The sequence below is a fragment of the Folsomia candida genome, unplaced genomic scaffold (genome assembly GCF_002217175.1).
Source record: "Folsomia candida strain VU population unplaced genomic scaffold, ASM221717v1 Fcan01_Sc016, whole genome shotgun sequence".
NCBI classification, from domain to species: domain Eukaryota; kingdom Metazoa; phylum Arthropoda; class Collembola; order Entomobryomorpha; family Isotomidae; genus Folsomia; species Folsomia candida.
The window spans coordinates 380,472-396,197 of record NW_019091208.1 but is presented as its reverse complement, the minus strand read 5'-3'; the positions used below and the strand labels follow the sequence as shown (position 1 = coordinate 396,197).

At 37.1% G+C, this 15,726-nt stretch overlaps 1 protein-coding gene across 1 annotated transcript; it reads left to right on the top strand.

Moving 5' to 3' along the window:
- The first annotated feature begins 5,854 nt into the window (after nucleotides 1–5,854).
- On the top strand, nucleotides 5,855–11,998 carry LOC118437749 (gastrula zinc finger protein XlCGF57.1-like). The gene is made up of 4 exons (XM_035857076.1): nucleotides 5,855–6,268; nucleotides 8,581–8,988; nucleotides 9,329–9,868; nucleotides 11,255–11,998. The coding sequence occupies exons 1-4, from the start codon at nucleotides 6,155–6,157 to the stop codon at nucleotides 11,465–11,467; spliced, it is 1,275 nt and encodes a 424-aa protein (XP_035712969.1). The 5' UTR covers nucleotides 5,855–6,154; the 3' UTR covers nucleotides 11,468–11,998.
- The last annotated feature ends 3,728 nt before the right edge of the window (nucleotides 11,999–15,726 follow it).

Here is a 15,726-nt window from a genome sequence, read left to right as displayed (position 1 = left end):
ACTGTTAGGCAACTGGTACTGAATGATTACGAATCATTACCGGACGGAGTACCAATAAAAATCAAATTTTGCACAATCAATTGTGTCATCGCAAATTTTACTCACGTCTATTTAGAGTGTCTGTATTATCAAGCAGTATACAATGCTATGCAAACCATCAGTTATGGATTCGCAATATAGGTTTTACCCTTTACTACACTGTCGATGTCAAATTAATCGTACTATTAAAGTATTTTTATTTACATCATATAAAGTAATGTCTTTGCAGAGTGTCCCTAATTACAGTCCGTTTATTTACCATACGACCCTCGACGTCACCACTGCAATGCTATTAGTAATGAGAATGATGACGTCGAGGATCGTATGGTTAAAAAAACAGGAGTATAATTAAAATTTTAGGGCATCTTTGCACTAAATGCCTACATCGATGTCATGTAGCCGTATTTTATAATCATAGGGCGGTTATGTATGTACTTATATTCCTCAAAATATGTATGTAATATGTACTTAAAAAACGCGAAAATATGCACGTAAAACATTTTTCAACCGAAATTTTCTACTATATTTACATTTAATTTTCGAAAAGTTTCAAATTTGTAACACCCTTATTAATGAATTATTATGTATAGTATTTTAATATTCATGTAATGAATAAAATAAAACGACATTAGCCGTATTTAGAGATTTTCAGGGGTAATTTTATGACTTGAAAAATGGGGCAAAATGGATTTGCTAGTCGTTCACACGAATTAAACTCCGTTATCATGAAAGTACAATTTTTATCCAACTCTAACGTCTGAAAGAAGAAAAATATTTTTTCCTCAGGAAATCCTGAAATATGCATTAAAATATTGATATTTAGAAAAAAGCTCGAAATATGTACGAAAATATGTGTATTTACGAAATAACCTCAAAATATGTATGAAAATATGTATATGTACGAAAACTCTAAAATATGTAAAATATGGAAAACCATGTCTGAATTTTTGAAATCATGCTTCGATGGGATGTGAGTATACGAAGTTTTAGTAAGATCTGATTGGGAATGAAAAAGTTAGAAATACATACATATCCGCCAGAATTTGCAGGACTTTGGGGAGGGACTGCGGCGAGACGAGAAGACACTCGACACTCTTGGCTGCATCTCCTCTCAGGCACTTCCGGATCCGCTCCACATTCTCGGCGTCCGTAAATCCGCAGGATGAAGTCGTCCTCTTAAATGTAGCGATGAAAGAAGGCCACTCTTCAGGTCTTCCACTGAAAAGCGGCAAATCTCGTCCAATCGACTGTCGAACGAGCAGCTTATCTGTTAATGACTGAGACGGCTGGTTATTGCTTAATACTTTCATTAGTGCTTGATTCTGTGTTTGTAACGACTGCACAATAGAATCCATAGCGGAAGTGGGATTAGGAGTAAACTCACTCTTTGCATGAGAATATCCGTCTTTAATGGTTGGCGCACTCACACCACACTCACTTTTCCAATCTTGAAACTCTTTTCTTAATTTTCTCATTTCTTCCTCTTCAGGATCACTTAATTCTTCATCAGAGCCGAGATGTTGTTCTTCTTGCTCATCAATCTCTGCAAGGATGACATCTACTTCAACTGCTAAATTCTTCTTTTCTATTGCAATAACCTCGATTCGCTTTGTTGCTCGAATCTTAGCCAACTTTGCCTTACTTTTCCTATCAGCCAATTCATAGCTACTTCTGGCAATTTCTTGGCGCAGCTTAACAAGTTCTTCTGGGTTGTGGAGGGGATGAGCCGGCTCGCAAATGTCCGTCTTCCTCTTCACTTCTTCTTCAAATGACTCGATCTCACACTGAGTAATTTGCATTGACTCTTGCAGGTCGATAACTTCTTTGTCCAAAATTGCAATCTTCTTTTGTAACTCGGCCTTCGCTTGCGCCCTTCGCCGAGCGTAACTTGATAACGTGGACGGAACTGGGGACTTCTTTGCTCCAAACGGCCACATTCTTGAGAGGAACGACGCTCCTTCTTTATTCGGGCTTGTCGACGGCTGAACTTCTCTGTCCTGGTCGTCGGAGTCCACTTCTTCTTGTTCTTGTAGAGTCGTCGCCTTCTTTCCTCCTTTGCTCCAAGCTGGAGTATAACGATCCGGTTGTTGCCGAATCCGATCGCTACGGCGCCCACCAACTGGAGTTTTCTGCTCGCTGCTCATCTTGTAAGGAACCAGCAAACAACAAACTATTAGACTTATCCAGATACTTTAAAAACTGGACCGATATCACCTGGTAGCGCTGAACTTTGGGAACATACCCTGGGCTTCAGCAAACCACTTTCACAGACTTATATTCTCTCCTCCGGTCAAGGCCTGGGATGGTAATCACTCTAGTGATCACGTCGAGGTCACCAAAAATGTAGAAACCCTTACCTCTACCCGAGATAAGTCTCTATTCTTAAAATGTGTTACTGGCAGTGATTACCGAACTAACTGGCGTGAATTAATAGGACGAATCAAACCTCAATGTTAAATGAATTAACTAGACGATTTATTAATATCATCACACTATTAGTTAGTTAAATATGACCGAGGGGAATTATAACTTTACTTTAACTTTAATTACTTTAGAATACTTAAAATGTCGGCTCTCTTGCTCACTCATAAAACTCAAACTGACAAAAACTACAAAGACAATGGATGGGAGGGCTTCTCCTGAGAGGGACGTTTAAATGTAAAGGGAAATATGAAACTACTACTACAAATATCTGACAGGTGTAATCAGGGCATACCAAAATTTTACACTAGAAATTATTATTTTGTTCATCAGTGTATGTATTTTTAGTGAAAATATACCGTAGTAACGTTAGAAGTAGCTCACCCTGGTTTGGGTGATTTCAAAATCATTTGAAATGATTTGGATATAACTTTGCACCAAAGGTGCAGAATAAGCGAACAATGTGGGCAAAATTAGGATTTCATTTTGCATGAAGGGTGCAGAATAAGCCGACAAAGGAGGTACATATTTGCGGCACAAATGAATACCAATAATGGAAAATAATCGATGAAAATAGATACCTAATTTTACCCTAATATCGACTCTTAGCTCGCTCTCCTGAAAATGTGGTGTCAAGATTATTTAATTACTACTGCCAGTTATTCTCTACTTCTGGTGCGCTTTGCATCGATTGTCCCAATTGTTTTGTACCATACAAAATATACAACCTAAATGTGCAAGTTTGATAGAATTATGCACCAATGGTGGAAAATAAGCGGGAAAAATTGTTAGCCAATTTTGACATAGATTATTGCATACCGGTTGGGCTACTAATTTGGGTTAAACTGGTTTTGGGACTTATTAATTAGCATCAATTGATGCAAAAAACTCGTGAACACTCGGACGGACAGACGGACAGACGGACAGGAGGAATTCAATAGCTCTCATGCTACGCAGGGTGAGCTAATAAACATTGCAAAATTTATAGCGAATCTCTAACCTTTGCACGCTAAAATTTCTCAAATTAATAAATAATATTCAAATTATGTATGGGCAAATTAAACAAATAATTGAACTTTATTAGCTCGCCCTGCGTAGCATGAGAGCTATTGAATTCCTCTTGTCCGTCTGTCTGTCCGTCTGTCTGTCTGTTCACGAGTTTTTTGCATCAATTGATGCTAATTATATCTGCTCCGCTAAATTTTTTTTGACATTATTGGAACCGTTAGGAACGAACAATCGGGAATGATAAATGGTGCGTTATATAATATGGGCGAACCGATGCAACTCGCATCAATGGGGCATGTTATTCGTTTGTCTTTTGCTTTCATTCGTAACCTCGAAAACCTCGAAATTTTTTTTCCACCACCAATTTTCCCCATTTCTACTGCACCATTCGTGCAAACTTTAACTTATGTATCAATTTTCACCATTTATTTTGCACCATTAGTTAACAATTATGGTTGCATGCTTCTACACAAGTTGTGTAGAACCATGCAATAATAGCTCACCCTGCGTAGCACGAGAGCTATTGAGTTCCTCTTGTCCGTCCGTCCGTCTGTCCGTCCGTCTGTCTGTTAACGATCTTTTTGTATCAATTAAAAAAAAAAAAGGTCGTCTTTATTGATTCCCAATTTTAGCCATTACATTGGAATTACAAGTGAACCAAACCTCACATAAGTGAGAAATAGATGGTCACAGGTTCCTAACTATGGTGCCCGTAGTGCAATGGACACCGCACAGACCTGTGCAACAAGTCAGAGAGGAAAACCACAAGGGAAAAAACTCTCTGCCAGTACTGGGAATTGAACCCAGAACCTCCATTCGGCTTGAAGCACAGTGTGATGACCACTCGGCCACCACTGCCTGCCTGAATTCAATTGATGCTAATTAAAATGTACCGGGTGTATTTTTTGATAAATTAATAGCAGTGTTAGTGTCTAATAATCGGTAACACAAAATGGTGCGAAATAATTGGGGGAAGGGACACAAAATGACCAATAGTGCAGAATATCCGGGAGAAATAATCATATCATTTTGACATAAAGTTTTCAAACTTATGGATGCCGGTTGGTCGCTAATGCGGCGCAGGTGGTGCATACTAATTCGACCTTTTCATCATTTTTCCGGTTATATTGCACCTTTGATGCATGAATATTTAAACATTATGATCTATTTTGTCGGCGTATTCCGCACGTTTGGTGCAAAGTTATGTCTAAATCATTATGAACCTTATTTTGTCGCCTTATGATACACTATTGATGCAAAAAATCTCAAAATTCTATACCTACATATTCCGATTATAATGCACCATTAGAATCAAATTATAGAGTTTTATACTTATTGTGTGCACTTATTCGGCACCATTGGTGCAAAATGATATACATCCTAATTTATATTGCAGGGTGAGCTACTTCTAACGTTACTACGGTTTATTTACCTTTTCCATTCATTTCAACAATATTTCCCAAGGTTTAAGCATTATTGTACATATTTGCAAAAGGAGGCATGAATTTTAACCACTAATATTTGTAATTTTAATGAATCGTGAATTCTTATGTACATATGGCACATATTTACAGTTCCCTCGTCGATCTTACATGATCAACATTTTACACTCGCAGTAGTTGCAGTTATAAATATAATCACACTCTTAAAAAATACGGAGTTAATCGTGGACGAATCGTGCATCGGATAATTCACCAATTGATGATAATGTTTTTTTTCACCCCGTGGTGATAAATCTTGCCCGAATAGTGGCAAATTGTCACTGGTTGGTGTTAATTTTACCAGCATCAGATGAGAAACATCACGGCACGATAAAATCATTTATACACAATGTTCAGCGACCATCTTAACATGTGAATCATCCATACACATCGATGTGTAGATACCCTCAACATGGAAAAGTTTCATATGTATGTACATACATACATGCCTGTGCATATTTGCATGTGTATGTACATACATACATACATACCACATAATTCATATCTATGAATATATAGTAGAAAATTATATGTTTGTAAGAGTAACAGGTTTCAGTAAGTACACAATTTTTTTTGTATTTGTATACTTTTATTATTGTTCTTCCCATGAAATCGCAATACATACATTTAATTTGTACATAGTACATACATAAATAGTTTAAAACCAGTATTAATTCATGCATGCAGCACATACATCACAAATATGTACATGTGTCGCCCCGCATTATTCTTCCCTTTCTAAATTATGCACCTTTCTATAAATAAATTAGACTCAAAAAACCTTCACTGCGTTAAATAACGTATGTAAATGACTCTGCTGAAGGGATGAAAGAATACGTTTCACTTTAAAAATGTATTTTCTGGACAGGACTTTGTTCGTGATTCCTAATCAGCCCTCCACTTAAGGTTGAAGACCTCACATCCAATTGGATGTCCAAACCCTCTACATTAAGCAAACGTAAAAAAATAGTGCTTTATACTTATCTACATGTACATAACTGTTGTCTGTAATTTACATATGTAAGGTGCCATGTGTTTTGGAAATTAATTGCTGCCATATGTACTTACAGTTGTGACGTGTGGCGTAAAGATAATTATTTATAAATACTAACAGAAATCTACGTAGTGCAAAGATATTTTTTGGATTTTTAATAAATAAGACTTTTCATAATCAAGTGAGAACTTAACAAATTCAAATATATAAAATGGAAGAAATAAATCGAATAAGAAAATGGGAGTGCTCGAAACGTTTTAAAACCAATGCTCATCTAAGGAGACATGTCGTCGTTCACGACCTAGATGGACAAATAAAATGCGAGGTATATTTTTTTACCACTATACTAATCAATTTATAAAGTTGTCCCATTCAAATATGGCCAACTCATATTGTCCGGAATGGTCTCATTGGTCGAGAAATGAGGGAGAAGCGGTGTTTTTTTTCATATTTTTTTAGTACTTGCGGGCCCAGGCAACCTCATTAAGTACGGGCTGTTACATATGCACTCCAGAGGTGAGTCGGATACCCGTTATTTCGGGTGATTCTTGGCCCGATCCGTTTTAAACGGATCGGGCTTTTTTTAATGTCGAAAAAACGGATCGGATCGGGTCGGGCTTTTTGGAAAATCCAAAAAACGGATCGGGTCAAAACGCGTTTTGACCCGATCCGTTTTTCGGGTCACAAATAAAACCGTTTTTGACCCGATCCGTTTTTCGGTTCAAAAATAAAACTGGTTTTATTTTTGACCCGAAAAACGGATCGGGTTTTCAAAATCTACGGCCCGACCCAACTCTGATGCACTCACAGCAGGGAGTAGTAAGATATCCGACTTACCCCGGATTAATCCGATCCAATCCGAATCCGACAGGGTCGGATTGGACTGGATTTTTTTAAGGATCCTACCAAGCCGGTTCGGATCGGATTTCAAAATCCGAATACACTATAAAGATCAGTAGGATATCCGACTAAACCGGATTAATCCGATCCAGTCTGAACCCGACAGGGTCGGATTTGATTGGATTTTTTTCTGACCAAATAAAGTCGGATCGGATCGGATTGTATTTTTTTAGGATCCGACCAAGTTGGATCGGATCGGATTTCAAAAAACATCAATCCGACTACACTACAGGGAGCAGTATAGCATATCGGATTTAATCGGATTAATCCGATCAGAATTCGACAGGCTCGGATTGGTTCGGATTATTTTAGGATCCGACCAAGTCGAATTGGATTGGAATTAAAAAAAACATTGATCCGACTACACTCTAACTAACAGTTCGAAATAAGACAGATCCACTAAGTTATCGGACCGACGTAACAAAATGCTCAGAGCTTTACACACAGTTAATGTAATTTCAAAAAAATTGCATATGTTTATTACCAAAGAGTCTGGATTGCCATACAGTTACAATTTTAATGATTCAATTCCGCTATGTGCTACAGATTGCACTTTCTTCTTCAGATTTCGCATCAAATTCCGACCATCGACTGCACCTACTTTCAAGCTCATTTTCTTCTATCTGTTCTTAAATTTTCGTAAGGTATCTAGCGTTTCTGAAAGCTTAGAATGTTTGGAGTTGTTAGCGCCCAGAATTTCTCAATTGGTCGCCGTTGAGGAAAATTTGGTGGGTTTTAATTTTTCGGTACAAATTCGATTTTTTTCAGATTTTGGTTGTGAGTGACCTTTTTGGCGTCATGAGACCTTGGGAGGTCAGGCCAAAACCAAACTTGATTTTTTTATGATGTTTGGTACTAAGTAAGCGATTCTAATCCCCCTTTAATTCATGATTTAAGATAAACCTCCTGGTTTACAGTGCCCTCCAAAATGACGGGATCAGAAACATGACCAATGCTAGACATGCGTTGCCAAATTCTTCATTTTTTGGGAATTGGTCTTTCTTTTGGACTTTGTCTTCATATTTTACTTCACAGGGGTTGGAACTATGGAAAAAATGCCTTCCTGGAAGATTTGAAGGATTAGCTGTGACGTGGGGCTCATCGTCCGTGATGACCACTTTTCCCCAAATTTTCTCTCATAATTTCTTGCAGCACGCATGAATCCTTTCCTTTTTTGTTGGTTTGTAATTTGATGCTGGTTTTTTTGTCCTGCCTATAATCCCTAGTTTACTGACTTTGATTTTGCTCAGATAGCTTTTTGAAATCTTGACCTTCCTTGTCGTGGCAGCCGTTGTCGTTGATGCATGATTTTTGAAAATTTTTTTCATCCGATTTATGACTTTTGTCGCCGCTAGCTTTGCAGGTGGACTAGTGGGGACTTTGAATTTGAGTTCATTGGATTCCTCGTACTTTTCTATGTAAGAGTTGACATTTGAATGAGGAATACCTTCTTGCTTGAAAAAGTGTCAAGTGATTTTAGAATCATAGTTTGTTCGATTTTTGCGAAACACGATCACTCTTTTTTTCAACTCTTGCCTTTCAACCCAAGTTTTTCTAGTCTTAGCCATGACTCAATAATTGTTGACATATATCGATGGAAAGCTTATATCTTGGTCTATTCAAAAATATTTTTTTCTAAATTTAATTTCAATCTGCTCCTGCTCAGCGCGCGTTTAATGGGGCGGTCCGATAACTTAGTGGATCTGTCTTAATAAATATTGTTCTAAAAATTTATAGATTTGCGGCAAAACATTGACAACTTTATCTCTACCAGGCCATCTTTCAAACGTGCATGGAAATCAGGAAAATTTGCCATGTGACATTTGTCACAAAGAGTTCCGTTCTCTCCCATATTTACGACAACATATAAAAACCGCTCATTGCGCGACCCCACGATTAAGAATTCCATGCAGATTTGAAGCTTGTGGCAAGTCATTTATGACAAAGGCAAGTCTACGGACGCACTTTAAAACGGAGCATGAAGCAAATTCGGTTCGATTTGCTTGTCCCATTTGTGGAAAAAAATTTAAACTTCAGGGCGCTTTAACTCAACACCTTGGCACTCATACGACGGAGAAACCTTTCAAATGTGGGACGTGTGGGAGGAGCTTCGTTACGATGAGTGTACTCAGACTACACCACCAGGTATGTAAATAAATAAGTGAAAAATTTTACGACCAAATGTGTTTAGCTTGTTATTGCCAGGGTGAAAATCGTATGTCGAATTTCCCATAATTCTGCACAAGAGGCAGGAATAATGGTTTGTGCAGAAAAAGTATGCACGATTCTGCTTAAAACTTCTAACATGTATGTATGTATATTCCGCAGAAAGGTTTAGCACAATTGTACATAATTCTACATATTTTGTGCACAAATTGTTTCTGCATACATTGTTCTGCATAAAATCCAACCAAATTTATGCATAAAATATGCGTAAGTAGTCGTATTGGAACCTTAATAAAAATCCTAAAATTTATTCTGTTAGGCGATCCATTTGGACAATTCTGCTCGGATTAGATTTACTTGTCCTGAGTGTCCGTGGACCTTTTTATCCAAGTCGGGCATCCACTGTCATACAAAATATTATCATTCCACCCTGAAACAATATTCATGTCCGTCATGCCAATTCAAAACCCAATACAAGATCAACATGTCCACCCATTTTAAGCGGATGCACGACCCAGCTTCTAGAAGACTGTTTGAGTGCTATTTTTGTGGCAGGAAGTTGATATCTAGAGCAGGTCTAGATCGTCATATCAATACTCATACGACGGAACGAGAACAAGTGCGGTGCACTTTTCCCGGATTCGGTAGCACATTTTCGAGCAAGTATAGTGTTAACGGGCACTGGAAAATGGAGCATGCCGAGAATCCCGTCCGTTTTGGGTGTACCTTGTGCACAAAGGAATTTAAAAATAGGGGGAATTTGAACAAACACATTGCCACTCATACGAAGGAGAAAACCAACAAGTGTGCCACGTGTGGGTGGAGTTTTTTAGATATCAGCGCCCTTGTAAGGCATAGGGTAAGCTGAGGATCTATATATTTACATACATACCTATGTACAGGGTGGTTTAAATGTCAGGTAACAATGGAAATTTTTTCAATGGGAAAAATCGTAAATTTCTATTAGTTATGGATTTGGGATTGAGATTTTTAAAAATCCCAATCAATTTTGTATTAATTTTTGTCAAAACTTATGGAACACTGATGACAAAATTCTTAAAATAGAGGCTTGCCGAGCCAAAAGCAAGTATCCCCGTCACATCGATCACACAGAATTTTATATATAAAATTGCGACTTTAACTTTTGGTTGAAGGGTCAATGTGGCATGACTATTTTTAAATTATATGCAACCACTCCCCCTTAAAAAATTGGGGTAAATAATTTGGAAAAGTGAGAAAGCCAATGTACCCTCGATAAAAAAAGAATTAGACCTCAACTTGCATTTGCAATTTGGATTACCCCATGAATACGAACATTTTGACCCATCAAAAGTTTCAAAATTCGAAAATTCGCGCTTTTTTTACGTACACATAAATCATTAAAAAACTCATTGTTCCAGTCATTTTGCGGCTGACAACCTGATGCCAGATTTTTTACCATAGAAGAGCTACATTTTCAGCTTTTGTTGTCCCAAGCAAAATGACTGGAACAATGAGATTTCTGGGGTCAAAGTTGCTGTGGGGGCCATCTTATATCGCAGGAGCCGTAACAAACTCTCGCCACTAATTACCGAACTTAAAATTTGCTATATTTTAACTATATAATTGCCCAAAATTAAAAACTTGAGCTTATCAGAATTAATAGTAATAATATCCAGTAGAAACTTAATGCCACGGGGCTTATCGCTGGACTTATCAATTTTTCAGATAAGCAAATTCCGCCTATTCAAATAGCCCCAAATTTAAAACTTAAGCTCTTCTGGATTTATAACGACGATATCCACTCGAAAATTAACGCTACGGGGCTTATCTTCATGCTTATCAATTTTTCAGATAAGCAAATTTCGTTTATACTTCTCGTCCGAAATTAAAGCATATGTGAATTAATAATGACAAAAATTAAACGATTTTGATAAGCAAAAATTTAATTAATCCTGTTGTACATGCTATGTTTATGGAGTGTGAAAGAGAAAGTGATACGGCACTGTCGCACGATTGTGGTGGATACTCACCAGAATCCGAGTTTTTCTCACTTTCTCGCTGAATATGGTAACGGGGTTTGTTGTACTTTTGGCTTGGTTTCCCTCAATATTGAATTTCAGAGGAAAATTTTCCGTAACTGATGGAGATTTGCGAATTTTTTCTATTGACAATTTTTCCATTGTAACCTGACATTTAAACCACCCTGTAATTGTAACGCTCTGAATGATTTTAAAGACTTTATTTTTTCTTAATATTATTTCAGTGGACGCACCAACAAGACTCGACCGGTCAACCAGTTTTCCCTTGCCAGGAATGCCCTCGCACTTATCTAGACAAGAATAGTCTTACGTTTCACGTAAAAAGCTATCACAGTTCTGCAGCAACGATACATTCTTGCAAGTTTTGCGACTATACAACCAACTATAAATCTCATCTAAATCGTCACATGAAACGGAAGAACAATTTTAAAGGATAGACTACCAGGTATTTGTGTAGAAACAAATCTTCAGATGCTCTGGGCAGAAAAATCACATTATAAACAAATACACGGTAGCGATAAATATTTGATGCTTTACAAATAGAAATTTAGTTATAATAAGATGACGAATTAAATCTAATTCTTTATCCGGAAGACTTTTTAAATTTAGACTACAAAGATTGAAAATCGTTGCGTTATAAAAGCTATATAGTTAACCTCAATATGAAAAAGTTACATACTGCTAGATTAAATTCACAAATATTGGACACAATAATTAATTACTTATTACTGCTGCGTGTTGATTCAATTAGCATGATTACATGCTCGACTTTGACTCACGGAATATGTATGTATCAAAAATCGATTAACTATTTACATATGTATGTAAATATAGATTTAAGAACTGAACCTACATACGTACAAAGAGCTTACACAATTATGAGCTACTTTTTTTTGAAGATATGTTTTGAAATTTGCGCGTAAATTTGATCAAGAACATAATACATAAATCAAGAATGGATAATAAAGTTGCCGCCTAATTTCTAAAATAAATAAAATCATATTAAGGTAAATACATACAATGATGGCCACTCTGTCCCATAAAATGACTAACATTTTTTAAAAAAAGCGTGCTCTAGACAATATGCAACTCTTTATCAAAATATTTTGAACATGAAAGAGGCGGCCTTCCCTCTTCTTATTAATTTGATAAAGGGTAATCTAATTGCCGATATAAATGCGCACCTCATCAACGTACGAACAGGGTGACGCTGATTCAAAACATCCTCCTCTGTACAGCACGCCGTCCTAAATTCGTGCTTTTACCACAATGCTGACATATGCATATACCTAGTACTCGCAAAAGTGGTGTTATAAGTTTTCCCGGGTAAATTAAGCAGGCAAGACAATTTTTTAGAAAGTTCTACTATTTTGTATTGAAATCTCCATGCAATTGTCAGTCAGAAACCATGTTTCAAAAACTTTTGTGACCCAAGGTGCCGAAATGACAGATAGGCAAACATGACGTGTTTAAATTTTTCAGCAACATTTGAGCGAACAAAAAAAATCGACATTTTCTAATTGCTAAACAAAAAAATCGGAATTAATTGGAAGGTGGTCGACTGTACCATGAAATGATGCACTGACACTGTCAGTGTCGACAACCGAAAAAGAAGTGGAAGGGAACGATTTCAAACGTCCCAAAAATTGACCAACGCGCGAAAAAACGGGATGCGCCAAAATTCATGCCGAGCCCGAAGAAAATTTCCCTCGCAAATGAACGGATCAAGTAAGACTAAGTCCCGAACCCTTAAGCTAAACCTTAGACTTATGTCTTCAAGACATGAGGAGAGACACTTCCTAACTACACGCCAAGTATAAACAAGACCCCAAACAATGGGAAATCTTAGTGAGTCAGCGCAATCACAGTTAATAAATAAAATTAGATTGAATAATTTTTTCACCACCGCTCTCGGTATCATTTTTCCTGGAAGCATGAATTAATCGTTTAGAATAATTGCCCCCCCCCCCTTCATAGGGTCTGGAGATTTCATCAGAATAGGAACTAATAGGATATCCAAATTTATATATCGAAATTGTAGATTTTCAACTCTTTCTAACTTTAAAATTCGCAGTTCACAATTATATTTCATATCGATTAATTTAGCCAACTTGTCGTTCAATAGTAAAAACGTCATCTGGTAATCTCAATTAATTTAATGAATGCAAGAGTCGATGCGTATGCAAAACTAAATTTACAGTGGACACAGTAAAAATTATCCCGAGAGCGGTGATGCAAAAGTTATTCAATCTAATTTTATTTATTAACTGTGATTGCGCTGACTCACTACGATTTCCCATTTTTTGGGGTCTTGTTTATTTAAACCTTGTAATTGGTTGTCAAAGACATTATTTTTACTGCACAACCGCCGTTGTTATCGGCACCCTGAATATTTTTACTAAATTTTTGATTTTCAAACCTAAATAACGCCGTTATTTCTCAACCGATTTAGGTCATCTTGAGCTTAAAATGTCCGGAATGACTTTGACTAAAATATTTGCAATAAGCGAGCATGCTGAGATACACCACTTATGAATCATAAAAATAAATATGTTTTCAGGGGACAATTTTTGCGCATTTTGGCACATAACTTGGGTAAAAATCAAAAATTCGCCAAGTTGACTAGCACATCGTTTCTAAATTACCTAACAATGATCTGTGCCAAATTTCATAAAAATCCGTTGAGAAATGGCCGAGAAATCGACTTATGTCACTTTTTTTGGGTGGGGTAAATGCATACTTACAATGGAGGCGCAAACCATGTTCAGCCCAGATAATTTTTTGACATTATTAGTTTGAAAGAGCAAGTCTTTACAAACAACATTTGGTTTGGCACTCGGTTTGGCACTCGTTCGCAAAAACGCATGATTTTTCGGGCAATTCTCAGCGCGAGCTCAACTTCGTGCGTTTTTGCGACCTTGCGGCGCCCATAACGTGCTGAAATTTGCGCATCTGCCCGAGTGCCGAACCAAATGTTGTTTGTAAAGACTTGCTCTTTCAAACCAATAAGGTCAAAAAATTATGTGGGCTGAACATGGTTTGCGCCTCCATTGTTAGCAAATTTTTTTCGTTGTCAGGTATTTGCCTCACTAAGAAAAAACAGACCCATCAGAACCCGGGCGCTGATCATGCGGTACGCGCTTGAAAAATGGAAACCGAGATTTTTAAAAAATGAGCCAACCTTTAGGGGATGAGGTGAAATAAAATAGAAAAATACCATATTTTCACCCCACCAGTCTAGGCGATTCACCAAAATTTCCAAAATCTTGATGGGGCCCACCATTCTGCTTTTATGATTTTTTTATTGGGCCTAAGTTGGATTGGATCGAAAAAGTGATTTTCCTTAGTAAGGGGCAACCCTGGAAAATCTTACAAAATTTTCGAAGTGTACTACTAACACGTTAGTAGTGTACTAGCGTGAAAAGTAGTATTTCTTGGCTAAAAATTCAATTTACGGCCATGTAAGAGTGCGGAACAATGCACCCGTGGTGGTCCATATTTTCCTAACGACAGAATTTTTTAGACTCATTCTTGCCACTTATGGCCACAAATGAATGGTCCTACGAATGTTTCCAACGCATGGAACTTTGGTGTGTAAATGGGTACAAAAGTAAATCTCTAAGCTGAGGAGTCACCGTTAGACATCCCCGAAGCATGAGCTTCATAATTTGTCGTAAGACTGGCTTATTGCGTTGGGTTTAGACTTACATATGTAGGAGGTGGATACTACTGTGAAGTCCTTCCTAAGATGCTTCTACAAACTTTTTACATAAATATTTATATCCGACGCTGTGAAGCGTACTATTATCAAAACCACAAATCAGAGGTCCTGAAGCTTGTGAGGACCTACACGCCAGCATTTACATTTTCACTTAAAAAATTGACACAATTCTTTTTGCTTCCGTAAATTGCAAAATTTCCACAAACGTTCGTTCCATGAATTTGTGCAAACCGATTGGATCGCAGTAACGTTCACTATTGGAACTAATTAAAACAAGCGTAGAGTTCTGATAGCTCAATTCAATAGGTTTCCGAAAATGCTTCAAATATTATATTGTACATTGAATCGTGAAATAGATTTGAGAGGGCAACATTTAAAATAGTAATTTATTGATTGAGAAGGAGAATTTTTATTGACTCCTTATTTTATTAAGCACGGGAGAAGTTAAATTACAAGTATTATTTCTTTCGTTTAAAACGAAAGGGTGTCCGAATAGTCAGTCAAGAAGGTTATTAGAGACTGAATTTTAAAAAACGATAGAAACCGCATCGATCAACAAAAGTATCTATCAGCAACGTAAGTAATTTTTTAATGACTTATCTCTCGTAACACATAAAGATATGAAAACCATAAAGATGCAGAAGTGATGAACGTCATTTATTAATGTAAAATCTTCAAATATGTATGATCCGAATGTTTGGGATTTTTCATATTCCCAGCCTCAAGACAAGATCTTTTGAAAATTTCTAGGAGTCAGCCACGGAATCGACAAATACCAGCGAGGGTTATTTTGAAAAAACTTGTATTTGAATTATTTTCTTCAAGTCAATACTTCATGCGATTGGGAAGTGTCCCGGTGTAGCTTGATAAAGGGTTCCATCGAAAGTGAAATTTCGAAACAGTCAAGTCAACTCGAATCCATTCGTACAGTCCCTCAATAATCCGAACTCGCCCAATTCAGTTCTTCAATTTCTA